We start from the raw sequence: 27,262 nt of genomic DNA, 5'->3' as shown, positions 1-27,262 counted from the left end.
TCACACCTACGAGCAATTTAGAGTCTTCAATCAACCTACCACGCATGTTTTGGGGATGTGGGAGGAAACCGGAGTGCCCGGAGAAAACGGGTAGAACATGCAAACTCCACACAGGCGGGGCCGGGATTTGAACCCCGGTCCCTAGAACTGTGAGGCAGATGTGCTAACCAGTCGTCCACTCTACCGGGCTTCAGAATAAGTTACTCTAAATACATAGTTAAATTTTTAAAAAACTAAGCATTTAAGTAGTTCTAGATGGACCAGTCATGTGTTCACGTACCCTACAAACAATGCTGAATACCTTAAACTTGTGTTTGTATGTTACAGGAAATGTCCAAACGCCTATGAAATTAAAGCGCTTAAGCAAACAAAGATGAGCAAATAACTCCACCCATGTGTAAGACAACATAATAAAGTTTTGTGTGTATAGCCTGCAGTGACGCACAGCTCATATTTACTGATATTCTACTCCACTACACCTTCCCAGTTTGCTTTCATAAAAATTAAAAGCACCACAGCTTTATTAATATCAACCTGCTATTTAAACAGCTGCAGAAAAGTATTTTGAGTAAAAGTGGCATATAATTGAAGCAGCCTGTTTTTCCCACCTATCTAACTACACTTCAAGGATAGTCCATTTATTGTTTTAGGAGGGGTTGGAGTCACAGTGGGAATTGAAGACAAACCAGCTGGTTGAGTAAAATCCTTGACTAAACTAGATTTTGTCTCAATTGCTTTTAGTTTGAGGAAACGGTTGGAGTGTCTAAACTACCAGCAGCTGTCTAAATGACACCAGCAGCATTAAAATACAACACTTGGTACTATATGTGATGCAAGCAGAGGCGTTCAGGTACACTCCAGAACATTATTATAAACAACGATAGATGTGAAAAAGATACCACCCAGCTATAATGTGTAGATTATGCTATGCTAAAATTCAGAGCGAAAAGTGTCCCCTTCATTATTTATGAAAGTTTAATCCAGAGACAGCATGGACACATAGCAGGTAGAATAAATGTTAAAGTCATTATTTAAGAGCTCTTGCTTCACTCCAAATCTTTAGTGGGTTTTTGTCAGTTGAAAACAAAGGCCTCATACATCACATTGCCGTCTCTGAGGTGACGTTGCACCTGTGTGGTGAAGTAAGTGGGTGTAAATATGCAGTTCAGTTTAGGTGGAGTCTAAAATGTGGTGAGACGACTATCTTCACCTGTCTTGTGACCACAGTTCATTTGGTTGGGGCCAAGTCATGTCTAATATCCATTGCTAAACTCCATGTCAGCATCGACATTTTGATTCCATCCATCCATCCATTGTCTATGGCGTTTATCCTCTTTAGGGTCACACACAGGTGAGCTGAAACCTATCCCAGATGACTCTGGGCAAGAGGTGTAGTACATCTTGGACTGGTCGCCAGCCAATCGCAGGGCACATGTAGTCAAGCGACCATTTGCACTCACATTCACACCTACGGGCGAGTGAGAGTTTTCAATGAATCTACCGTGCATGTTTTGGGGATGTGGGAGGAAACATCCGGAGAAACCCCAGGCTGGTACGGGGAGATTTCAAAATTACATTCACACTTACTATCCATCCATCCATCCATTTTCTGAGCCGCTTCTCCTCACTAGGGTCACGGGCGTGCTGGAGCCTATGCCAGCTGTCATCGGGCAGGAGGCGGGGTACACCCTGAACTGGTTTCCAGCCAATCGCAGGGCACATACAAAAAAACAACCATTCGCACTCACATTCACACCTATGGGCAAATTAGAGTCTCCAATTAAAGCATGTTTTTGGGATGTGGGAGGAAACCAGAGTGCCCGGAGAAAACCCACGCAGGCACGGGGAGAACATCCAAACTCCACACAGGCGGGACTGGGGATTGAACCGGGGTCCTCAGAACTGTGAGGCTGACGCTCTAACCAGTCGGCCACCGTGCCGCCTCACGCTTACTATATGAACAATTTACAGTCTTCTATGAACCTAACATGCATTTGGAATAGGAGGAGGAAACTGAAGTACCCCGAAAAAAAAACACAAGCATGACAATGACATGCAAACCCCACACAGGAAGGCCGGAGCAGAGATTCGAACGTCCAACTTCAGAATTGTGAGGCAGACCTTCTAACCACTCTCCTACTGTACAGACGTTTTTAAATGTAGATTGTTATTTTCAAATGGACAAGTCACATGGTCATCCAGTTGTTGCTGCTGTCTCTGTTAAATGAATGCATTTCCTATAAGTTTAATAATGAAGCATTTATCTTCTATAATTACACGAGTTACAGATGATTACTTATCCCAGGTCATGTGATGTATTGAAGAATTAAATAATGAGCACTAATTTATCATTCCATGCTTGTAATATTGTCCAGCATTCACCATAGTTTCTTAACTACATGAGGGACAAAACATTAGAAACGCCTATCAAGTTCGACACCACTGCAAACTAAACCGCAATGATCAACACTGTGAAACTTTCTAACAGTGCCACCGAAAATAGAACATTACTATCTGGGTAACAGCAGATTTCTAAATATGGCTCAGGTCAGGTGAAGGTGAACCTAGTGACACGTCCGGTGAGTGCATGCTGCTGATGCTACTTCAACTCTCATCTGCCTTACTGAAGACGAGCTAATGCCACAGTGGTAACTGTCCACTCAGCATTATGAGAGGCACCAGCGAGGTTACTGCGATAAAAGTAGCCCTTTAATTGAAGGGACATCTACTGTATGAAGCTTGTTGAGGCCAGCACTCGCTTCAGTCTATCACAAACACACTTATGAACACGACTGAAAGCAAGTAACACAATGCAATGTGCCACTTGCTGTGTGTTAACATTAATGTGATGTTTCCTACATGACTGTACTAAAGCAGGCCTTTACTTGCACACCAGACACCAACAAAACAACGAAAGCAGAACATGTCACAGTAGCAATGAGGTTTCATCATGCTGTAATGTACTTACTCAATATGTTCAAGGAGATTCTATCAGGTTTCCCTTGTGTCATTCCAATGAACTCACTGCACACAGGGCGCCTCTTGAGGGCCCGTGTCCTGTTTTGGAACACACAAACATGCTGCAACACATGCGGCCGCTCTCCTCGTCTTCCCTTGACTGAGTCTTTTCGTTCGCTCCTCCTTCTCGCCTCCCTTCTAACTTTCCATGCACCTCCTCAGCCTCTTTAACTGTGCAGGCACGTGGGTGTTGGTAGTACAAACACTGCCGCTAAATCACTTGGCTGGCAACAGGGAAGGGCCAGGAATTCTCCTCCCCCTTCCATCTTACTGTAGCTCTGTTCCTACTCCCTCCTCTTCCTCAAGTCTCCCTCCCCTCTCCTCTCATGCTGCACTCAGTCCGCCCCCCTCCTCCTCCTCCTCCTCCCTGTGGTTTGTGTGTCTTCTGGCTGGATGCACCGACTGTCTGACGGGCAGTGGTGCTGCAGGTGAATGCTGGGAATTAGGCCAAGGGGCGGGCCTGTGCTGCACCCCAGGAGAGGATCAAGTTCCACTGTAAGATGCTTTTGTGTAACAAAACACAATGGACTTCTCTCTCATCTCTGGGCATTGTTTATATGCAACATGATCACAGGACAACATTTCCCTGATGAATACAGCAAAACCACAGGATTCACACTCTAGCAGTTATTCAACAGTCAAACAACAACAAAATACACAATATTATACGATACAATTATTTTTATTATGATACTCAAAAAGCTATGGTATTCCTAAGGATGGATATGTGGATTATTTAACATTTTATGTTATCATTTAACCAAACACGGATATTTTAAGAGAGGGTTTTTTGGGAAATGTGACAAAATGTACTTTATTCACGCAAAGCAAAGCTGATGTGGTTTCTTCACTCAAAATAACACATCCACACTTTTTTCTTTAAATATATCTAGTACCTGCAAGGGTTCGGTGTGTTTTTCTTGGGGTGGAAACAGAACAACATGTTCTTGAGCGCCCTCTTCTGGCTGAAATTACAAATTCGATGGTTCAAGACTTTTGGAGGAGAGAACATGCTAAGTGCTGACATTATTAAAGTATGCATCATTGTTTTCAGTAGCACACCATGTAAAATACAACTGCCCGAGGCCCTCGACTGTTTGAGGTCCATTTATGTTAATCCCATCAAGATAATCCAGAATTCCAATTGTGGGTCCTGAGTCGAGTGTTTCTATAGCTACATTTCATTTCTACATCCTTTCTGAGCAGCCCAATAAAATGTGTAGATAGATGTACTACAAATGACAAATTAGGCTAGTAAAAGTCACACATATTTAAGATGTTGATGCTTCACAAGACTATAAAAGCTTTTAACTTTTAATTGCTTGCTTTCTGATAGAAGTTCAAGTAGTAGTAGCATTTGTAATAGCATTGATAGTTGTATAGTAGTCGAAGTGGGAGGAGTAGGAGTATTAATATTACTAGTCCTGCTGCAATTTTATGTGCTGAATTAGAGCTTCTAGTTAGTTTTTGTTAGTTTTCACAAAATGTAAGAGATTTTTGTTATTTGCCGTTTGTTTGCGTTTGTTTGGTAGTATTTGTAGTAGTAGTATAAAAAATACGACTGTAGTGGAAGTAGTAACAATAGTGGTAGTAGTAGTAGCAGAAGTGGTAGTATTAGTAGACATAATGGTAGTGGTATTGTAATATTTGTATTAGTATTACTAGTATTGCTGCAAACTTAAGAGGTTATTTACAGCTTCTAGTTGAGTTTTGTTAGCTTCTAGTTATGAGTTTTGTTAGTTCTATCTCTGTATTGGTAGTATTACTAGTGTTGGTAGTAGTGCTAAAAGGCATGAGAGCAAACGTGTCTCTTCTTACCAAAGCCTCAGTGGTGCTGCTCTCGTTCCCCATGTCTCATCAGGCCCCTCCAGGCTCAACAGAGACAGACAAAACGTGCAGGGGAGCGGAGGTCCCTCAGTGAACGCCTTCTCCACAGGATTAGAGCCGCAGACAGAGAATGGAAGAAAGTATGTTCTGTATGGATGTATATTGTATATAGGCCAACTGTATGCACAGTAGTTTTAAAGATTAGAAAATTGTGGTGCACTAACCACTCGCTCGGGGCAAAGTGCAATCTTGACAACCCTCAGTATGGGCTAAAAGCCACATAGACCATATCTAATTATACAAAAACTTAAGACTTAATAGAGTTCCTTTCCGCTGCATTAAAAATCAGTTTGTGACTATGACTCTTTTTTGTTGTTTTCAGAGCGGTATTGTCAGTAAGAATATGTCTATTTTGGGAGTGTAGCACCGCACTGCACCATACTGACAGCTTTTTCTATTTTAGTTACCTTATTTACTGTAGCTACATGAGAGGAGAACAATACTACTCAATGCAGTGCAAACTACACTCCCACCAACAAAATTGTTAAACTAGTACCTCTCTGAGTGTTTGAGTTCATCAAAACTGAGTCTACGTACTTGGACTTTTCCACCCAAATGCTGACAATCAGTATTTTGTAAATCTGCAGCTTCACTCAACCCACAGGGAGGCTTGTTTGAGCTTGGCTGATACTACTCAAAAGTGCGCATGCACAATTAGAAAGCACTGACCTGAATATGCAAAATTTTATAAATAGACACATCTGCCTTGCACTCTGCTTTTGGACTTATTTTCCTCCAGTTTTGCTGTTACAAAAATATTTCCTTAATTAATAATTATATAGTAACTGACCACAATAATGAATGCATTGGACCACACTAATGAATACTTATTTGACTGTCATCAATGAGCATCATTTTTGTCAAGGCAAAATTATGTATGCAAATCTTGTATTGTCTGAATCTTGTTAAATTGTATATTTGACCATTTGGTGTTATGGCTAGTGAGTGTCTATCATTATTTATAGGAACATTACACCTGTAATGTGAGTTTTGGACTGTGTTTATTCTGTGGCATGGCAACAGTTCTCCGCTCCAGCCTGCTTGCTATTGGGATGAAAGGGATGTAATTTCAGCCTACAAGCCGTAATTGTGTGCACATTTTAACTAGCGGTTGCATTTCACGGCTTTTTGCCACTACAAAAAGCACAACAGTTATACATTGGATCATAGGAGCGTTGTCATCACTGACCATTCAACATGAGCGCCAAACATGGAGATTGGTATTTACTGCCCTGTCTGTATGTGACCCCTCCACTTGCGCAACTCAAAACACATCTATTTATAACAATATTCTAAATCATTTCAATGTATTGTATATTAAATTATTCATTCTGCACAGCAGTCATCATTAAAACTGGTAGATTAGCATTACAAAGCATTAAAACGGTTAAACAACAAAAGGCACACAAATCAGTCCAATCTCAAAACGTCTCACCTTTTACCTTCATATCTTCATCATGACACTTCCCAAAGTGAACCACAGAAACCAAAGAGCAGCAGTGTGCTACTCACCACTGCTAAGAAGAGAATACAGTATGTCTCCTTCAGGTTTGCACAAGCTCCTCCAGTCTGTGTTTACTGACAGACTTAGGTTTTGTCCTCTCCTACGTGGCACCTCAGTTTCTCTGATGCTATTTTTTGCATCCACGTGGGGTGAGCAAGTGGGGACTGGGCGCTAAAGGGGGTTGATAGGTGGCTCGAAGTGAATGCTGGACCGGAGGAGAAGTGAGGAGAGTGGGATCGAGGGGAATGAAGGCAGTACTGGAGGGAGGAGACAGAACCGGAGCTGAGGAGGCCATAACTACTCGTCCTGCTTTTGACACACTATCCCTATGTGAGTGTGCTTTGGAGTATGCACGTTACTCTCATTCAGACAGTTAATGGAGCACAAAGTCTTGAGACACATTACTGAATGAATTCATAAATCAGGATCAACACTCTTACTGTTTAATCCAACTTTCATGTTCCAGCATGACTATGCCCCAGTGTGGATGAACTTGAGAGCCCACCCCCTGACCTAAACTCTATCAAACACCTTTGGGATGAACTAAAAGAGAAGTTGCTAGGGAGGAGCTCTCAGTTAGCGGCATATTTAGTCCTTTTCATGTCGTAATTCTATTTCTATTTCCTAGAGGTTTTCATACTGTAATTCTGACTTTATTACTGTGTTAGCATAGGTTAGTGATAGACTATGGTCCAATCCAACTTGCGTAGAGATTTGGGTTGGCGATTGGTTCGCTGCCATAGGAGGAGTGAAATACTTCATGCATCCTCTGTCGGACATGGCTTTTATTTGGAAAACAACATTATTTTGACAGGCATGTGTCAGAAACGTTATAACTTGGGGAGTAAGTGCAACTTTCAGCGACATTTCAGCCTTTCACTTAAAAAAATTCCATTGGTGTTTACATGGCATAACATTTCAGACTGTCAAACTGTTACGGTTCCTCTTGTCTGCATCATTCATTTCCTAAAATAAACAACAACAAACTATTTTAGAAAACACACACTTTCTGTAAGAATAATGACTTTGTACCCCCACATATTTGTTTCATATAGTGTATCACATGTTTGGAGTAAATCAGTGATTCCCAAGCACTGTGTCAGAGCTCATCAGGTGCGCTGCACCCTGCAGGAAATGATCTATTCTCACTTAATTGGTCCGAAAATTATTATCTACTACAAATAATGTATCTTTGTGTCGCTATGTAAGCCAGTATTATAGAGTTACAGGCAGAAGAATAAAATGCTCGTTTACTAGATGGCAGAAAGTACAGCTAACCTGTGTATCCACCTGTTGCCATTCATACAACAGAATAATAGCTTATAGCAGACCCGGATTTCACTCCTCCCTTTTTCACTCAACACTTTCATACCTGTAGCTCTCCTAGCATGCAAATATTCATATTTCTCTTCACCCGCCTGGCACTCCAGGTCTGACAGTACTAAGGACAAGCCAGACCGTACAAGTTTGAGCTTCAAATCTTCACTTCACTATACACAGCATGTTTTAAACACTGGATTGCCTTAGTCAAAATGTCTGCCATTACCTACAGTACATCAAATTTATTAAAGATCCCGTATTTCGCCAAACAAACTTTTTGGAGTATTTGGGATGTAATATTGTCTCTATGATACCTCAGTAAACATGTGAAATATGAATTAAAATCGTCCACGCATTCCTGAGTTCCAAACGTTTTTCTGCCGAGAGGCCCGAAATCAGATCATTTGAATTTTTCGAGCTCATCTATGTCACTAGCGAAGATCTCTGCTCCAGAGCCAGCACTGTCAACATAACAAACACATGCTTTCACAAGTGGGCCTTCTACATGCAGCCAACCAATCAGAGGAAAAGGTGTGGTCTTAGCCAAATACGGACAAAGGGGATACAAAACTGGGTCAAACAGAAGTAGCTGTGAGCTTTTTCTGGACATTCGTATGACAAAACCAAGGTGTTTTTTAAATGAAATTGACACTTTTATGCTAAATCTATGTTAGAGTCACTCTATGGAGGTCTTAATAGCCAAAATATGGGACCTTTAACAAAATAATGTTAATTAGTGAAAAAACTCTATTCTCCAGTTGCCTTCTAACCTTTGCACAGCACCCACCATCTCCCTCTGGCTCTCCTCAACCCTCTCTCTGCTTCTCCACAACGGATGTCGCCATTCCTCCATCACAACAATGCTCGTATTCACTTTGCCTTTAGAATTCTCTCACAGTTATTGATACAACACAGCAGCTTTCTCCGCCGCTTACCTGTCTAGGTGAAATTCCGATGCAGCCACCCATCTTGTATTCCATGTCCTCCTCTGGTGAAGTGACTCTGGCACTACAAGGCTTGCAGAGCACCTTCCTGCAGAACTGCATCCTCTTCAGTCAGCCACAGCATTGCCGAGGCAGCAAGATCTTTAAAAACATGCGCGCTTGAGTGACTAATGGATGCCTGCCTTGCACTGCCTGTGGTGCATCTGTGACATTCTTTCAAGCCATCGTTATATAAAAATCTACATTACATAAATAATCCAACCTAATCAAATGAGCGTGAGATGGGAAGAGATGCTTTCCAGCCTTGGATGCATTTCAACCTCGCACCAGTGCAGGGATAAAGCACACGAAGGCACAGCTTTGGAGGGAAATACACAGGGTGGGAGGGGGGAAACATAAGAAGCTGAATAAAGGGTGCCTTTCCCTTTAAATGCCCCAGGAGGTAGTGAGAATTATAGCATTATATGGTGATGGAGGGTATTACAAGTACAGTCAACCTAATAGAGTATATCCAGAGTAGAGGAGCCACATGGAATTACACCTAATTGTGTTTGTCATATTTACATCTAAATGTTAAGTCAAGACTGCGATTGTACCCGGGAACAAAAAGGTTTTCTCGCTCTTATTATTAAAATTACGATGGTGGGAGCAAGTGTGTGTGTGCGTGTGTGTGTTGTTGTGGGACGGAATCAGGAAAAGCTACCAACAACACTATAATGCAGACAAAATGAGTACTGTTGCAGCAATTTTAAAACAACATTAAATGCAGTCCTGTCTGTTTCCCCCAAGTCCAACATATAACCGCCACTCTCTGGATAATAATAATGTGATATTCCGATCATAAGGCGCACTGTATTAAAAGGTGCACTGTATTAAAAGGTGCACTGTATTAAAAGGCGCAGTCTCAGTTACGTGGTCTATTTCTGTATTTAACACATACATAAAGCGCAGTCATGGTAAAACATACGCTAGCTTAAAACATACAGCAGCATGCATGCACACTAAAACATACACTAGCATGCATGCTAGAGTATGTATTAAAAAAGGCAGCGGGAGCAAAACTGAGTTTGGTTGTACTTTATTGAAGTATTTAACAATGTACTCACATTATTATTTTTTATCAATCCTCATCCACAAATCCATCAAAGTCCTCATCTTCTGTATCCGAAATGAACAGCTGGGCAAGTTCCCCATCAAACATGCCGGGTTCCCTCTCATCATTGTCGGAGTCAGTCTCGTTGCCAGGGGGCTGTTCAGTAATGATGCCGGTTTTCGCAACAGCTCGGACAACTGTCAACGCAGATACCTTGGTAACTTGCCCGGCGCTTCGTCTTCTTGACTTGGCGAAGCTCGTTTTCTTGCTTCTTCCACTTGCGAACCATGGATTCGTTGAGCTTGAATTCTCTCGCGGCTGCTCGATTCCCTTGTTCCTCCGCGCAACTGATAGCTTGCAGTTTAAACTGTGCTGCGTGTCTCTTCGTAGGTGACATTTTCTGGGGTACTTAGCCAAACCGATGTTGTTTTGCACAATGCACATACCGGCACCATATACCTACTGGGGGCGTGCCTTTAGCGTCCTCTTTCACGCGCACCCTTCCCCCTTTAACGTCCACATGCTGTCCTCAGTCACGTCCGCCTTTCCCCTATATCAGCAGTGTGTCGGCAGGAAATGATTCCAGTCAGTCAAGCGGACACACAACAACATTTACAGATTTTGGAACTCGGTGCACACATAAGGCGCGCTGTATTATAAGGCGCCCCGTCCATTTTGTAGAAAATTGAGGACTTTTAAGTGCGCCTTATGGTCGTGAAAATACGATACTTAAGTAACATCTTGGATAAATTGTACTCGTCAAAGTAGTTCAAATGTAACATACTGTACTTTTAGTATTTTTGTTAAGAAGAAACTACTTTTATGCCATTATATTGAGCTAGACTAGTCACATGAGTCTGTTTCACCAATCAGACGTAACCAATAGCGACGTTTGACCTCATTTGACCAATTAAATGGAGCCTGGCAGTCACATGACACTTCTGGCCCCTGGCCTCACATCCAATCAAAACAATAGCTAAGTCATCAGGCAGTCGTCTGTGTCTGCCTAAAAAATATAAACTCTGCTGAAATGCTTTAAATAACTTCATATCAAATGGACTCGTAAATCATACCTTAACTTACACATAGAGGAAGGTGGGCACTGCATGTTCCTCTGCTCTCTGCTCACTTGATCTCCAGTCTGCTCCTCCTCTCCATTTTCCAGCCAGTTGAATCCATGAAGGACACCTGTCAGAGAAATAGAGAGAGATACTGCATAACAATGAGGAATCAATCGCTGCATCACTCACTGCCATTACACATCCAATGCAAACAACTGATGGGCGCATGAGTGGTGTTTGAATGGTTGTCTGTCTCTCTGCATCACAAGCACTTAACACATTTCATTTGTTATATAATTGTGTTGTGTTTAGTTTAATGGTTTTATGCTGGAAGATAATATTTAAATTGTGTGTTGTTAAAAAGCACAATGAAACATTGTGATGCAATGTTTCTCAAACTTTTGACACCAAGTACCACCAAAAAAAAACAAAAAAACTTGGCACTCCAAGTACAAACTTGGCTCAGTTACACCAGTTCTGCTAGGAGGAATGCGCCAAAAACTCTTGTGAGAAACTGGTGGAAGGATAACAATAACATTTGACCCAAGTTATACAAATACTAATAAAATGCAGACAAACTTCTGACTTTGAAGAAATGAAACATTGCCTTTAAATTGTTATATTAGTATTGAGCTAACAGAAATTATTTTGGTAACCCTAAATGACCAAAAAACAGGAGTTTAGTCTGATTTGATGTCAGACAGTGAGGAGAAGAAAAGCGTCTTTTTATATATTGCAAATATCTTATCCATCTATCACTGCTGCTGCTAGTACTACTCACCCTGCAATGACTCGATCATTCACTCCTTTTTTCCTTCCTGAGGCCAATGTGGTTGTCGCCATCTTGCAGACAAGCCCCACTGGAAGAGAGAGGTCTGTCTGCAGTTGCACTGGAAACCTCCATATCTCGAGCCTCCGCGCATGAACTGGACGCTAGGTGGCGTGCTAAGAAATGTTGTACAGACAGCTGGACACCACAAAGCACCTCTTGTTTTTATGGATGTCGTTGGTCTTGCCATGGCAAGCGCACGTGTCCCAAATCCCTTCCAGCTACTGGCCTGGCATTTGCAAAAGGTGAGTAGATTATTTTGATGTCTGTTTTCGTTGCTTTTTTTTGTTTTACATTGGCAATAGAGTAGAAAGTGTATACATTAAACAGTACAATCGCATTTTAATTTAAGTGTATTTTATGTGCAAATCACTGCAATTTAATTGGATTTTTTTCTGGTCTGTTTTTGAACTGCTTGTTCAGTGTGTCCATGTCTTTTTTCAATTTAAACTAAATATTACAAAAGTAAAACAGTTACGCCACAAGAAAAGGGCACATATATAACTACTCATTTTGTAATAATTTCCACATATTTGTCTATTCATTTGTTTCTTTTTTAAATGTTTTAATTATATAGACACTAAATGGCCACCCTGTATAGTCATCAGAATTTACAACAAAATTGTTTTAATGAAATGTAACAATCTATGTAGGGGAACAGCATTTTCCCTTTACTTTGTATTTGTTCTTCCTAATGCTGATTTCACATAATTAGTGTGTAATTTCTCTCTCTTATTTCCGGTATAAAGATACCGGTCACATGGACACACTAATCCCTTCATGACCCTGCCACGCTGGCAAACCGACTGAGCCGTAGTCCACTTTGAGGCTATTCTTTGTGCACCTTTGCAGTCAGGTAACGTAGGTCTCGTTTCATTATGGGGGACCTGAGGTCATTGTCACCTCTACCTCACTTGGATCTGAACAACTTTGAATCTGCTGATGCAGAAAAGAGCAGGTACGTTTTAACAAGCCCCCGCTCCTTGGAGTCCTGTGCGCGACTTGGCATCAAACCTGTTGAACTTCTGATGAAATCGCTGACTGATTTATCGGCTGAGCAGTGTGACGTGCCTTTAGAGGGGGTGAAAATTATGCACGAATCCTACAAAAAGGACAGAAGGAAGCTTTTGCAAATGTGCCGAGATGAGAGGGAGAGGATTATGCAGCAGGTTGACAGGTGGCCGAGCACTAAGAAAGTCTCAAGCCTGGAAACGAGACATGACACCAAGCTGAAAGATGACATCGCTCATGAGACAACTGATCCTTTTCCATATGCACATTTGTGTATTCGGGACAGATGTGCGAGTAAAACATCCTGCTCTGCTGGGGGAGAGCCAGACAGGAACACAATCTGCAGCCTAGGTGACCTCAGGCACTCCCCAGCTATCCAGATGAAACTGAAGAGGCTAACTGAAGACATCAGGAGGGAGATGCGTGTCCCGATATCGCAGACAGACCGCAAGATTGCAGCTCTCATGCTGGTGAGGCACCACGAGGAGATGGATCGCGTCTGTCACAGGCAGCACAGGGACGAGGAGCGAGAGGAGGCCCGTAGGCAGGAGGAGGCCCGGCAGGCGCAGGTAGACAAAAGGACGGCGAAGCAGCTGATGCAAAGCGTGCAACACTGGCACGAGGAGCTGGAGGCCCGCAGGGCACTCAGAGCATGTCGGGAAGAAGAGAGAGCTGTACAACTCAAAAGGGAGATGATGCTGCACGAGGAGCGCTGGAAGAGGCTGAAGGAGCAGGTGGAGGCGCAGCGTCGAGGGCAGATGGCAGTTGCGCAGAAGGACGCACAGGGGAGGAAATGCTACCAAGAGAAAGTGCTGAGAGAAATGGAAGAGGTGGACAAAAGGCAGCGAGACAAGGAAAGACAGAGGGCTGTGGAGAAGGAGCAGAGAGCAAGGAGGAGCAAACTGCGGCTGGAGAAGAAGGGGAAGAAGCGTCTCCAGGAGGAAAACAGAAACGAGCTGCTGCGCCACATCCTCCTAAAACAGCAAGTGGAGAAACAGGTGGAGGACGAGGAGTCACGTTTAAGGGGGGCACTGGAAAGGAAGACGCGGCATTCTTGTGAGAAACACGCCCGCGATGTGGGGGCCCGGCTGCTGGAGCTACAGGAGCAGGCGGCACGGGAGGAGAAGCGGATTCTAAGAGCCCAACTCAGGGCCAAGCTGCAGAGCATCCAGCAGCTCACGCACAAGCACCTCCTGGTCAAGCTGAGTCAGCAGCGCACGCAGAGAGCCGCCGAGCACACGTCAGCCCGGCAAAGGAAGAGAGCCCAGCAGACGCGTCAGCACAACAAACACAGGCAGCTGCGTCACCGGCGAAAACGAGAGAGCAATCAGAGAGAGGACGAGGCATTGAGGATGGTTAGGGAAAGCAGCGTCGCCATGAAGGAACGGAGGTGCAAGAGGCTGCTTCGAGAGCGGGAACGCAAACAGCAGGAGGCGCACAAGCAGGCCCTGGCGTCGTTTCACTTGAGGGAGCGAGTGAGGCAGCAGACTCAAAGTCGCTCTTTTGCGCAGATGGCTCAGGAAGCCCAGCTGGCCGCCTCCATCGGCCGCATGAACCTCTGAAACAGCAACAACACCAATCGGAAGATCTTCCCACAAGCCTGCGCTTGAACTTCCCAGTGCACGGTGAGATCTTGGATGAGTTGGCTGTGTAAGAACCTCAACGGCCTCTCCAAAACGGATTCCCGCATGCTCTTCCTCTGGATGGCAGAAGGTACAGCTAACCATTGTCGCTACATGTTGCCATTGAAAATATTTTTGGATTCGACTAAACAAGCAGAGGTGGGTAGAGTAGCAAAAAACTGTACTCAAGTTAGAGTACTGATATTTTAGAATAACATGACTCAAATAAAGGTAAAAAGTAGTCCTCCAAATAATTACTTAAGAGTAAGAAAGTGCTCAGTGAAAAAAACTACTCAAGTACTGAGTAACTAGTGCGTAACTTCTGATTTGTTTTTTAAAGAGCATGAATGGCAAATAAAAATAACAAAATAAAATATGAATGTGCAAATTCTGATATCGCTGAACAATATCACTTAATCTAAATAATAATAAAATCTTTTGAAAATAACATTTTTGTAAAATAACAAATTAAGGCAAATTCAGCTCCAAGAAATGGTCTTATACTATTTTACTTGTTAAACAGCACAACACTGAAAGTTCGCCAGGCAGATTACAAAAAGAGGAGCAAGGCTGCAGTGGATATAAAAAGTATATTGACCCTTGTTCAAATGCCAGGTTTTTGTGTTGTTGACCAAGATAAATCATTTTAAAACGTTTTCCACCATTAATGTGACCTAGAACTTGTACCACTCAACTGATTTATTGTTGTATCTTTTTGAGAGGGAAGATGAAAATAAGCAACAAACAAACTTGAATGTGATTGACTTGGACTTGCCATTTAACTTGCTGCCTTCTGCACAGCAAAAACATCTGCAACTTACTGCAAGGTGTTTTCTCAAGTTAGAAGCGGGCTGAGATATCCAAGTTTGGGCAGTGACAAAAGTACGCTGCATGTTAAGGCTGTTTTTTTTTCATTGTCTGTAATGTAAACAAGTTGCGCGCGGCTGTCACGACTCACTTTGATTGGCCCGCGAAGCCCAAAAGAAGACTTTGTGCGGACATGTGACTTTCGTTTGACTGGTGAACTTGAGTCAACCGTCACTGCGGTAATCAGGGTGGATTGGACCAACAGCGTCCAATACAGAAGTCGAAAACAAGTCTAAAAATGGATCGCACGTGCAATTACTAATAAATGAAAGTAGCGAGCGGCATATAGAGTATTGTAATGGAGTGTACCATTTCTTCTTAACATAAATACTCGAGTAAAAGTAAAACGGATGCTTCATTAAACCTACTCTGACAAGTACAATTTATCCAAAATGTTACTTGAGTAAATGCCACGTAGTAAATGTAGCTTAGTTCCTGCCCACCTCTGTAAACAAGCCCAGATTTCACACTAAGTAAATATGTACATTGAGATCATCATTATTTCCATATGCCAAATATACATATTTTGACATTATTGTATGGTGGTGTTCAGTGACATTTTTGTGCCTTGGCTCAATAAAGGTTTGGAAACACTGAGCGAGAACAATGTCAACTAAAGCTAAGCCTGCTTCTCTGTCAGCTGACTTCACAAGTGGACAGAAATAGACCAACTTCATACTGTTCCTACACTGCAAAAACAGTTTTTTTTTCCCTTGCGAAAACGTACTTATTTAAAGACAGTTTAGACTTTTTTCTGCAATGTTATGCAAGACAAAAAGACTAAGGTACAAGATCTTATTTTAAGAAACTAATCAAGTCAATTCATACTAGCTCCATTGGCAGATTTTTCCACTTATTTTAGGGTCAAAATGTCTTGTTTTTATTATTGTTTTACTTGTTTTAAAAAGGTCATTTTGCCAGTGTATCCAGTCAGAGTCTTGACCAAAATGTTTGATTGGCTGGCGACCTGCAATCACTGTCCTACAATTTTAACCACTGCACCGGTAATCCTCCCTCTTCTTTCTGTGACGCGGTGTCACGTTACCACGTGAAATGACAAGTGATGCATTAAAAACCTGTTCCTGTAATTGTCATGTTGTTTAATGGTTTGTTGTCAGTTACCCTAGTATCTGCAGGGAGGTATGTACAATTTACTACATTCAAACATGGGTGTACACTTTCTCATGCTATTAAATCAAAAGATGTCCAACCCCATAAGGCTTTATCTGGAATAACTTCCAACTCAGCCCTGATACCAATGAGGACAAGTGCTATACAAAACGGATGGATGGATGATATGTATATTTATCCATCTAAAGCTATGGCATTTTTCAGGATGCTATTATCAGATATGAAGAAAAACCTGGTACAACATTGCTGCCACGGTTTTTGTTGTGTAATGGAAATTGTGCACCAAGGATGACATATGAGCTATCCCTTTCTTTTGACCCATCTCCCCACTCCCTGCTCAGTTAATTTCTCTCTTTGGCCTGTCAGCTTGGTGACCGCATTGCTCAGCTTTCACATTCTAAGTGAACTACAATTTCTTGTTATACAAGTCCTCAATTTTCTTGCAGGTGTGGCCTGCCAAGTTCTTCTCAGTCATCATGAAGCCCCACAGCCAGAAGCACAGGAAGCCCCACCCCGAGAACAAGAGTCAAGCTCTCCTGAAGGCCTAAGTGGCTCTGCTGCTGGAGGTGATCAGAGTCTTGGCCCGCACGTCCATGACTATGACTGCTGATGATGTCAGGAAGAACGTGCACCGTGGCCACAAAGAGGAAACTCCCGGCCGAGAAGAGCATTCCGACACCAGTTGCAGCGAGCTGGTTCTGAGATGACATGCAAGACTGCAGACACAAACACATTCCCGATCAGTGTAGCAGTCTACTATAGGATGACTAGTTTGTGCGGTCTTACTGCGTGTAGTATGAAGTAAGTGCTGATAGCAACAATTGGTGCTGCAGCTGAAAAGGCAAACAGATATCCCTGGATGGACCTATTTTCCAGTCCCGCATGCATCAGAAAGGCAACCAAACCAAAAGCTGCCGGAACCTGGCAGACAAGGGGGAAATACTTTAAGACTGGATTTACACTTTTGTCTTTCAAGTGACACAATTCTAAATTTTGGGGTGGCTCCAGTGGCACACTTCGGATATGTCAGCGTAAATACAAAAACTATGAACTTAAGCAGAAATCTTCAAGTCAGAATTGGGCCTCTTCCAAATGTGGATAAAAATATGATACATATCAGCTTATCGGCCAATGCAAGAGCAGTGTAAACAGACAGACTGGATCCACCCTGTCAACGCGAGCGTGACGTCAACGAAATACACGCACGTCTGCTCAAACACAAATACAGTGAACCCCTGTGTATTTATGGTTTGCTGTACACAAATTCTATTTGGCCTTTTTTTTTTTTTTTTCCTGTGGAACCTACCTCAGCTATTCGCTCAACTGGTTTTTGTGCTCTTTCAGTACCACCCTAAAATGCCACAATTACTAGGAAAGTAGCCATTAGTGTCAAAGAAGTATGCTGAAGTGATCCAACAAGATCTTTATAGGTCGAGGAAGCAGAGTTGTTAGTTGTTACGGGGAGATTTTGCCCTGCTGAGTGGCTATTAAAAAGTTTGAAGCACCATGAAAGGTAATGTTTTAAGATGAGTTTGAAATGACATCAAAATGTTTTGGGATAATTGTGGTATATTTAAATTATGAATGTAAACATTTTTGGGGGCGTGTCAATTAAGGTTTTTCGCAGCAGGGCTCTGTGCCTATCCACTGCGAAGGGCATGATTTACAGCGAACACTTTGAAACACCCGCTGTAAAACTAAACTACAGCAAAAGCATTGAATATGGTTTAAATATGCTACATTGGAGGTGTGTCAATCATTAAATAACCAAAACAATTCCCAACTGCAGCCAGTGGAGTAATGTGGAGGTTATCCTAATTTAATCAGAGGGACCAGCCCAGGTCAACTTAACTGTGTTAAATCCATGTTGTCACTCCCCAGTGTTGACGCTTATGGAATATTTCACATGCAATTTGGGCAACAGCGCAAAGTTTGTTTCATTTGGTCTGTCTGTGTAAACAGTCATATCAGATTTGTGTCACTTGAAATGTACATGGAAATAAGACAGTAAGTCAAAGAAACTGTACACACACATCTTGGACCTGCAGTGTAAACGCAGCATTGTGCGCTGCTTCATTAGTGTTCTATGTTATTCCGCATTCCAGAAACCTGGGGTGTTGTTTATTTACAACCTCTGACAAGGAAATTCCTAGTCACAAACTCAAGGCAAGTTCATATACATCGACTGCCACGTGATGCAGTAATGTGACGCCACAGAACAATGGAAAGGTGTTGTCTGTTATTTGGTAACATGATCAAAGTTACCCATAAAAAAAAATATCTGGTTTTACTTCTTTCCACAAACAAAGCAAACAGCCCGTTGTTGTCACCACCCATGTTTTTTGTTTAACCATTCAGTGGAACATTTTAAAGGTGGACCGTGTGAGCTCCAAGTGGGATTATTTCCAATTTCGCCCGGGTCTTGAATGCAGCATAATTCCGTCATCGCAATATTCTCACCTTGTGTAGAATCACCGCTAAAAACACGATGATTTGCACTGTAATCTGGCCTGTGGCTACCACTGCACCCAGCGCGAATCCGTCAGCTGTTTGCAAAGCGAAACACAAAGAGGTCACAAAAAGTATAGCATACAAAGACAACATTCCGTTTGTTTACTTACTACACACAGACAAAGACAATCGGCCTTTCTTGGAGATTTTGCCCCGACCCGACCAATCATGTGATTACCCGATAAGATTGTCCTTAGGTCTGATGTGTGTACTGTTAAGAGTGGATTCGTTCCGGCTTTAGGGTCCAAAACAGGTCGGCGCCGACTATCTTAATGAACATGTTCAATATTTATGACAAAAAGTCAAAAAAGACATTTGTGGGCGAGAGCCAACTTCTCCCGAGTCATAACGCCTGGAATTGTGACAATTAAGAAGCACCCTGACTCAACAAAAGGAAACGGCTGTAATAAAAATAAGCATGTTTTACCCGATGTGGTTTTATGTATGAAAGTAGGTTGCAAGTGTTTTTTCCCCCTCTTAACACACAGTTGGAAGAAGTGTTGCATAACCAGCAGAGGCACCATAGATTCATTGAAAATTAGAACAAAATGAAGTCAGCAATGGGCAGCAGCATCCATCTGCTCAATACGACACTGGGGCGTGAGAGCCTATTCCAGCTGACTTCGGGCAAAAGGCAGACTACACATTAGATCGTCACACAACTCACAAGGCAATCCTTCACACAAGGAAAACAATTTCCTCCGGTGGTGTCAAATGCCGTTTTCTCCACAACTAACCAATGATTTGGTCTATTTTGGTCACACGCTGCAAAAACGTTTCAATAGGAATACAACCACTAACTGTCACCCGCGGCTAAGTCACCACCCACTTACATGGAGGTTAAAAATGAATAAAATTGTAAAAAGAAAAAGAAAATGGATACTTCAAAAGTAGCATTTGAAAACACAGTATGCATGCTGTATCATGTTTCGAAGCATAACACATGCTTATTACAGTTTCACAGTGCCAGGTCGCAGTTCAATGATCGACTTTGTGGTCGTGTCATCGGACTTGCGGCCGCATGTCTTGGACACTCGGGTGAAGAGAGGGGCGGAGCTGTCAACTGATCACCACCTGGTGGTGAGTTGGCTCCGATGGTGGGGGAAGATGCCGGTCCGACGTGGCATGCCCAAACGTATTGTGAGGGTCTGCTGGGAACGTCTGGCAGAATCCCCTGTCAGAAGGAGTTTCAACTCCCACCTCCGACAGAACTTTGCTCATGTTCCGGGGGAGGCGGGGGACATCGAGTCCGAGTGGACCATGATCCACGCCTCCATTGCTGAGGCGGCCGACCGGAGTTGTGGCCGTAAGGTGGTCGGTGCCTGTCGTGGCGGCAATCCCCGAACCCGTTGGTGGACACCAACGGTGAGGGATGCCGTCAAGTTGAAGAAGGAGTCCTATTGGGCCTTTTTGGCCTGTGGGACTCCTGAGGCAGCTGATAGGTACCGGCTGGCCAAGCGGAATGCAGCTCTGGTGGCCAGATGAGGTGGCTGGGGCATCTGATTCGGATGCCTCCCGAACGCCTCCCTGGTGAGGTGTTCCGGGCACGTCCCACCGGGAAGAGACCCCGGTGACGACCCAGGACAGGCTGGAGAGACTACGTCCTTCGGCTGGCCTGGGAACGCCTCGGGATCCCCCCGGAAGAGCTGGATGAAGTGGCTGGGGAGAGGGAAGTCTGGGCGTCCCTGCTAAAGCTACTGCCCCCGCGACCCGACCCGGATAAGCATTAGAAAATGGATGGATGGACAGTGCCAGCATGACAAATTGCTATGTATGTTGGAATGCACCGCTCATACACTAACAGTCTCGAAGTGATAATTACTGTAAATGTTTAACACACTTTTAGGCATTACACCAAAAAATAAATCAATAAATCATCAAATGAAAAACAGTAACTGACTAGCTCCATTTTCTAAACTAGTTAAATTGTGTGCCGTTCATGATGTCAAAACGTTGTACGGCGGCGCTGTCGTAAACTAATGACCACTTTTGGGTCCCAACCCACAAGTCTTGAGAATCACTTCTCTCAGGCAAGGCTTTAAATTAAAAAAGCGAGAAAAAGTGTGCACATTGCTTTGAGGATGGCCTAGTGTACTGAAATGCGTTGTGCGCTGTGGCCAAACACATGCTAACAGAAATGGAGTTGATATTACTATAACTGTACCTGCGGCATGAATAACCAGCCCCAGCGTGGCTGTGATGGCGCCCCTGTTAGGAGTCGTTTGTCCTGAAATTACAAGAAACATTCAACATCCGTGTCGTGACGGCTGAGGTATTACGAGGTGGATTTAGTTTGAGTTAGTCCCGACTGAAGGCCCAAACCCAGATGCACTGCCCGCCACTGGATTCTGCCAAATGTATGTAAATGCAATGTCCACTCACCACACAGGGAGAGGTAACTCCCCAGCTGATCCACCACAAACATGAAGGCAAAGCCCAACGTCAAAGCCACGCCGATCCACAGCTGAGGCGAGGGGGCTCTTTCTGTGGAGGTTGCGTTCACTGCGAGGAGACAAGGATACACAAATAAGGCCACAAACACATTCATGAGAACAGAATATACCTTTATGATATGATGGTGACCATGCCGGTGTGTCCAGGACGCTTGCAATAAGCCCACTCCTTCGGGGATGGTGATGGCGAGGGCTGTTCCACACAACAAGCCTGCACCCAGGATGGAGATGAAGTGCACGCTTCTCTACAACACACACACACACACACACGCGCGCGCCTCATTTTAACTTTAGAGCTACAACTGAAACTGCACATTTCGACCGTCAAATGGCCATATAAGGACACAAGTAGCAGCACATTTGTTTGGACTCCGAATGAGCAAAAAATACGGGAAAACGTCACTCTCTGTTTGTACAGCAAAGGGCTTACCTCCGAAAATCGGAACAACAGAGGGATGAATCCGAGCAGGAAACAACCGACAAACATTGCTATTGATAGTGGAGTAATGCTCAAACCAGCGTCCATTTCGACGTTGTTGTTGTTGTTTGTTTTGTTTTTTTAACTCACGAGTGGTGTCGTTTGCTTCCGTGCGTGACCGTCCTGCTGCTACTTGGACTACTGAGCAGCAGCAGCAGCGGCAGGCGAAGAGAACGAAGAAAAAGGCCACGCAGCCGCAGTTCTTTTGAACTATTTGGAGAACACAAAGCAAACAGGTTTCAAACCGGAATGTGATCTTTGCATGTTCTCTTTTTTTCCGCTTATCGTCCCAAAGAAAACTGTTACATTACGCTCATGTGTTGTATGAAGCATAATTATGCACGATCCACCCATCCATCCAGTTTCTCAATCAGAATCATCTTTATTTGCCAAGTATATCGAAAAAAACACACAAGGAATTTGTCTCCGGTAGTTGGAGCCGCTCTAGTACGACAACAGACAATTGACAGAGAACACTTTGAGACATAAAGACACTGACAAAAAACAGTCACTGATCAATCAAGCTTTAATAGTTATCTGGTAATGCCGGTACATTTGTTTGTATTTTTTTTTTGACAATTATGCAAAAAGTGCAGTCCTCTAGCACTTAGAGCAGTTTGAATGACTAATATTGAAAACGAACAAGCAAGGACGGTTGAAGGTTCCATGATCTATTGAAAATTGACATTATATTACGTCCTTAACAGTACCGACAATCCTTCCAGCACTTTTGATTGTCCGTTGCAGTGGTGTCATCTGCAAACTTCAGGAGTTTGACGGCCGGGTGCATTGAGGTGCAGTTGTTCGTGTAGAGAGAGAAGAGCAGCGGAGAGAGGACACAACCTTGAGGCACCCCAGTGCTGATGCTGCGTGTGAATGAGGTGGCCTCCCCCAGCCTCACCTGCTGTGTCCTGCCCATCAGGAAGCTGTAAATCCACTGGCAGATGGCAGGCGAGACGCTGAGCTGGAGAAGCTTGGATGAAAGGAGTTCAGGGATGATGGTGTTGAACGCTGAGCTGAAGTCCACGAACAGGATCCTCGCGTAGGTCCCTGCACTGTCGAGGTGTTCTGTACCGCTTTATCCTCACAAGGGTCGTGGGCGTGCTAGAGTCTATCCCAGCTATCATTAACAATAACAACTTCTATAGTATTTTTTGGGAACAAAACCACATGAATAACAATATTTTGCAAAATGACTCCAAAAATAGAGTGTTCCAAATTATTGAAAATAAATTAGCATTTATTAATATATGATACAGATAATCAGCAAAAAATTCCTGCAATGCATAATTTGGAACACTGTGTAATTGAAAACTTAATGAACTATATTTTTATTTTTTTTATAATAAAAATAAAATATTTGGAGTACATGCCATGTTTTCATTGGACAGCAATACTATATACACCACTGACCACTCACTATTCACGGGAGTGAATGGCTGGACCGCAAATAGCGAAAATCCGCGAATAATTAACACTCATTAGAATTACACTGAAAAAAAAAACCTGCTTTTTTTTTTTCTCTTTACACCCCAAAATGTTAAATAAGCAGGGATAAACCAATTTTCAGGGTTGGTTCCCCTCAACAACAAAAAAAAGAAAACAAAATGGGGGGTGGGGGGAATATCCGTGGGTGCCGAACTGCAAGTATACTGTATGTTTATACTCATATTTGTAGTCCTGGCCATAGCTGTGTAAATGATTAGAGAACATTTGTTGTAAAGTTGTGGTCTAGTCGTTAATGTCTGCCTCACAGTTCTGAGGTTTGGGGATCAAATCTTTGTCTTCCTGTTGACTTGAGTTTGCATGTTCTCCCCAAATTTTTGAGTTTCCTTCCACATTCCAGAAACATACATTTATTGAAGACTAAATTACCCTTAAGTGTAAATGTGAATGAGAATGGTTGTTCGTCTATACAGCCTGTGTCCTGTGATTGACTGGTAACCAATTCAGGCTGCACCCCCCTCTCACCCAAAGTCAGATGGGATAGGCTCCAGCTCACCAGTGACCCTTTTGAAGTCCAGCGCTATTGAAAATGGATGGCCTAACAATGTAAAGAAGATGTTATTTTATTTCAACTAGCGAGAAAATTAAAAGTGCAATTTGAGATGGAGAAACATTTTACTCAAATATTTTGAGAATGGAACAAGCGGACAACTAATAATGAGGGTTTGTTTTTTTTGTTAACAAAAACTATTTTATTTCCAATGAGTCCAAAGATGCATAGGAAATTAAGTAAAACAATATGATTCACAATGTGGATGAGTTTATACACACATGGGTGTTCTCCTTGCAGTGAACACTACACCTGTCAGTTCAGTTTTAATACAAAATAACACGTATGGTTGGTTTTCCAGTGAACCAAAGCTGATCACCTATTAGCTATTGAGCACTGTTCGCATCTTATCAAAAGTTGTGCATGTCAAGTACATTCAAAGTTAAAGAAATCGTGTTGTCAAAGTATCCCTCTGAAACCCATTCAGAGATTTCAAGACATATTAGAGGTATACAAATGTAGAGGTATGAAACAGTCTTCTTACAATCATCAGAGAACGCCACTTTAACATGTCAAAGAATTGTTTTGTTAGTACCAAAATAATAGACACATTCTGACTACAGGTCATGGTCACTGTTGGTGTTGTGATCGGACCCTAAGGGATCTGAGCAGCTGCTTTAATAGAGTTGTTATTGTGAATGCTGTGAAACGGGACTGAAACATTAACTTTATCAACAGCTACAAAAACGGCCAACTCATACTGGAGTCCCGATGACAGCGATGGGAAACCTTTTTTCTCATTGGGGGCCTCCTAAGGGCCATACAAAAAAAAAACAAAAAAAACAGATGCAACATTTGAACAAATAACTACCACAGATTTTGAGCATATGTTGAATAAATGTTTTGGGGCCTAAAAATGACAAGTTTGATGCAGAGTAAGGCCTTAATTGGGTCCGTACTTTCAGTTCAGATCAGCAAATGTTACTTGGTTCAGCTTAAATTATTTTAGACGAATGCATTTTACCCACAGTTGTGGCTGTAGACTTCTTTTGTGATGGTTCATGTTTTATCATAGATATTACACAATTTAATTAAAACAATTTACAAATCAGCTTCGGAAGGCTGTAACATGGCTGCCAACATCTTATAATACGCCTAACAGGACCTACATGATCAAGTGCCTATATATACACAACAGTTAACAAGGACAAGACAGAGACTAACTAGTCCATACCCAGTTACCACCAAAAAATTAATGCAAATGTCAGTATCTGTGCGTAAATATGTAAACCTATGGGCAAAAGAAAGATAGAAAGAAGACAAATGTCAATTGAGTATCATAACAGACTGACCCCACCGACTTTCTGTCCATCCTATTCAACTCAAAGTCCTCTTGTAGCAGGGTCAAGTAGCAGCAGTCCAACAGCAATCCCAATGGGCTGCATCGCTTCTATCAGTATAGTGTGCTAAGATACCGATCCTCTTCCACAGTGGGAAGGCAATGTACATATTCTAATCAATGCCCAAAGAGGTTATGTGCTAAAAGAAAATAGTGCTCTTCTCTTCGAGGCCTCTATGGGACTGCATGAGCTTTGTGGAAACATCTGCACCTCTCTTGATAGCCGCATTACATATGAAGCATCGCGTGGGGACATTTTGGGGTACTAGCAGACAATCATGGGGAAATCTTGAAGGCATGCCATCGACGGTGCCTTTGTGGAAAGCGGAGCTTATTGGCGTTATAAGTCTTCTTGTTTCAAGTGCAAGATAGGGCCATATTTGTCATGTCTCCTTTTGTGTCTTTTCACTGAGTCCATGCACTGTGGTGGTGGCTCCGAAGGACTTTACTGCTCATGCATTACTTTTGCAAGTAGTCCCGCTGTAAGTATGTAAGAATCCGTGTAATTAGTAGACAACACGTGTCCATTAGTTTTACGTCCCTCGATCAGGTTGAGATGCTTTGGTGACCTTGTTGAACCACATCAGGTTTAGTTCATTTATTCAGTGCATTGTTGAATCTTTCTGTTGTCTCAGTGTCTCACTTCATTTTCAATGAGGCTATCTTCTCCAGACTGGAAGTCCTCGTTCAGGCCATTTTCCACATTGATTATTTCCTCGTCCTGCGACGACCCCTGACCGTCATCCTCGCCACTGCCCGATCCGGCCTCCTCTGAATTTGGATCTTGCAAAACCTCTGCGATGTACATCTGCTGTTGAAGAAGACAAACATTACAAATAAAATCTCTTTGTGAAGAGTAACTTTGCAAGCCAGCACCATCGACAAAAATAGACATTTGGCAAGAAACTTGATGCTGATGCGCTTGTTGCATGATCGGAATCTTTTGACGTGATAGAATGGCAGCTACAGGTGTATTTTGTGCTTTAGTTCTAGCATTTAAGTATTTACAGTGTAACTGGAAAACAATTAACCCTTAGTTGTTTTAAATGAGTCACTAATGGCGTGGTGGTACATTCGCCTCACTTCGGTGCAGGCAGCGTGGGTTCAGTTACCACTCAGTGACAGTGTGAATGAGTCTAAATGGTTGTCAGCTGGTTTAAAATGAGTGAAAAAATAAAAGCAGTTTAATTCTCGACCATCCCAAAAAAAATTGTAAACAAAAATTGAACAAATAGAATCTATTTAGGTCAAATTGAGTGTAACATTACTAGTTAAAGTAGTTTTCTTATTTATTGAATGGAGTATCTTACAGCAAAAAATGACAAGACTTGTTTTTATCATTTCGGCTTGTCCCGTTAGATATTAAAAACAATATTCGCCATTTTCATTTTTTGTATTGACAAAAGGTTACATATCCAAAATACCCTTCATATTCAGTGTTCTTAAAGGTATTTTGAATAAGAATGGTCTACATTATGCAGTTACCAGGACAACTGAAAATAAGATTGGAGTATACTGCATGCTGTGTACTCATGGGTAATCATCGCAGTGTCACAAAGCTTTATCAGCGAACCTCTTTCAAGGCGATGTCACAAAGAATTGGGCTACTGAGGACTCAATGAGACTTCAGCACACGAAGCAGAGGAATGAAAGATGCTGAAAACTCAAATTAATGTCCATGATGAAACAAAGGTAAATGTTCTTTCATTTATATAATTGTATTTATGCCCATTTTTCCATTCGTCATATGTTTCAATCTTTGAATGTGAGCTACAGAAAACAATAAATAGCTAATTAGCGCCCATAGCAAGCAGAACAACGGCATTGTTGTTTTTGGTTTGGGTTTACAAAGAGGCAGTTGTATGTCTCACTGGATTGCTGCTTGATCTTGGAACTGGTATGGTGGTGTGCATTTGTACTTACAGTGGGTATGGAAAGTATTCACCCTTATATTTTTCACTCTGTTATATTGCAGCCATTTGCTAAAATAATTTAAGTTAATTTCTTTCCTCAACACATTCACTGCCAGTGACGGCTTTAGAAGTCAAATATCCATGTTAACTGGGAAGGCTGGCTGTGAATGAGTTTTAATGTACACACAGCACCTCATATTGACAGAAACAAAACGGAATTATTGA

General features: G+C 42.5%; 4 protein-coding genes across 11 annotated transcripts in view; 1 reads left to right on the top strand and 3 right to left on the bottom strand.

Annotated features, from left to right (window-relative positions):
* tacc2 (transforming, acidic coiled-coil containing protein 2) overlaps positions 1–9,026 on the bottom strand; it is a 51,070-nt gene extending 42,044 nt beyond the window's left edge. The window contains exons 1-2 of the mRNA XM_061789941.1: positions 8,665–9,026; positions 3,915–3,983 (exon numbers count right to left, since the gene is read on the bottom strand). Coding sequence (XP_061645925.1) covers positions 3,915–3,983; positions 8,665–8,775 — 180 coding nt within the window. The 5' untranslated portion in view covers positions 8,776–9,026. The remainder of the gene's footprint in view (positions 1–3,914; positions 3,984–8,664) is intronic.
* Positions 9,027–10,849: 1,823 nt separating this feature from the next.
* On the bottom strand, positions 10,850–22,018 carry LOC133485747 (zinc transporter ZIP9). 3 transcript variants are annotated; one of them, XM_061789973.1, is made up of 7 exons: positions 21,682–22,018; positions 21,382–21,496; positions 21,181–21,300; positions 20,963–21,025; positions 18,748–18,833; positions 11,609–11,885; positions 10,850–10,954 (listed from the first exon to the last, which is right to left on the bottom strand). In XM_061789973.1, exons 1-6 carry the CDS (start codon positions 21,775–21,777, stop codon positions 11,628–11,630), a joined length of 738 nt encoding a protein of 245 aa, XP_061645957.1. In that variant the 5' UTR covers positions 21,778–22,018; the 3' UTR covers positions 10,850–10,954; positions 11,609–11,627. The 3 variants fall into 3 exon arrangements, with proteins under 3 accessions (XP_061645957.1, XP_061645956.1, XP_061645955.1); XM_061789972.1 differs by lacking the exons at positions 10,850–10,954; positions 11,609–11,885 and adding exons at positions 16,236–17,003; positions 17,074–17,208 and having other exon boundaries at positions 21,682–21,930; XM_061789971.1 differs by lacking the exons at positions 10,850–10,954; positions 11,609–11,885 and adding exons at positions 16,236–17,003; positions 17,074–17,208 and having other exon boundaries at positions 21,181–21,496; positions 21,682–21,935.
* Positions 11,821–16,869, top strand: LOC133485742 (coiled-coil domain-containing protein 177). 2 transcript variants are annotated; one of them, XM_061789961.1, is made up of 3 exons: positions 11,821–11,901; positions 12,406–14,380; positions 15,739–16,244. In XM_061789961.1, the coding sequence occupies exon 2, from the start codon at positions 12,535–12,537 to the stop codon at positions 14,227–14,229; it is 1,695 nt and encodes a 564-aa protein (XP_061645945.1). In that variant the 5' UTR covers positions 11,821–11,901; positions 12,406–12,534; the 3' UTR covers positions 14,230–14,380; positions 15,739–16,244. The 2 variants fall into 2 exon arrangements, with proteins under 2 accessions (XP_061645945.1, XP_061645946.1); XM_061789962.1 differs by lacking the exons at positions 11,821–11,901; positions 15,739–16,244 and adding an exon at positions 16,734–16,869 and having other exon boundaries at positions 12,347–14,380.
* A 1,875-nt stretch (positions 22,019–23,893) lies between the features above and the next one.
* The window catches only part of LOC133485737 (CSC1-like protein 2), a 28,577-nt gene continuing 25,208 nt past the window's right edge, over positions 23,894–27,262 (bottom strand). For 3 of the 5 annotated variants that reach the window (XM_061789949.1, XM_061789951.1, XM_061789953.1), the window contains one exon: positions 23,894–25,935. In XM_061789949.1, the coding sequence (XP_061645933.1) occupies positions 25,756–25,935 (180 nt within the window). In that variant the 3' untranslated portion in view covers positions 23,894–25,755. The remainder of the gene's footprint in view (positions 25,936–27,262) is intronic. The other 2 variants (XM_061789952.1, XM_061789950.1) reach the window with 1 other exon arrangement.

The sequence above is a fragment of the Phyllopteryx taeniolatus genome, chromosome 11, assembly GCF_024500385.1.
Source record: "Phyllopteryx taeniolatus isolate TA_2022b chromosome 11, UOR_Ptae_1.2, whole genome shotgun sequence".
Lineage (NCBI taxonomy): Eukaryota > Metazoa > Chordata > Actinopteri > Syngnathiformes > Syngnathidae > Phyllopteryx > Phyllopteryx taeniolatus.
The sequence above is the reverse complement of the archived record's forward strand: the minus strand, read 5'-3'. Positions and strand labels throughout refer to the sequence as shown.

Coding starts and splice junctions, on each gene's coding strand:
- LOC133485747 (XM_061789971.1), bottom strand. CDS start 21,777: ATGGACGCTGGTTTGAGCATTACTCCACTATCAATAGCAATGTTTGTC. Junction 21,026..21,180: donor GAGTTACCTCTCCCTGTGTG/GTGAGTGGACAT, acceptor TTGTAATTTCAG/GACAAACGACTCCTAACAGG. Junction 17,004..17,073: donor CTTACTTCATACTACACGCA/GTAAGACCGCAC, acceptor TTGTGTCTGCAG/TCTTGCATGTCATCTCAGAA.
- LOC133485742 (XM_061789962.1), top strand. CDS start 12,535: ATGGGGGACCTGAGGTCATTGTCACCTCTACCTCACTTGGATCTGAAC.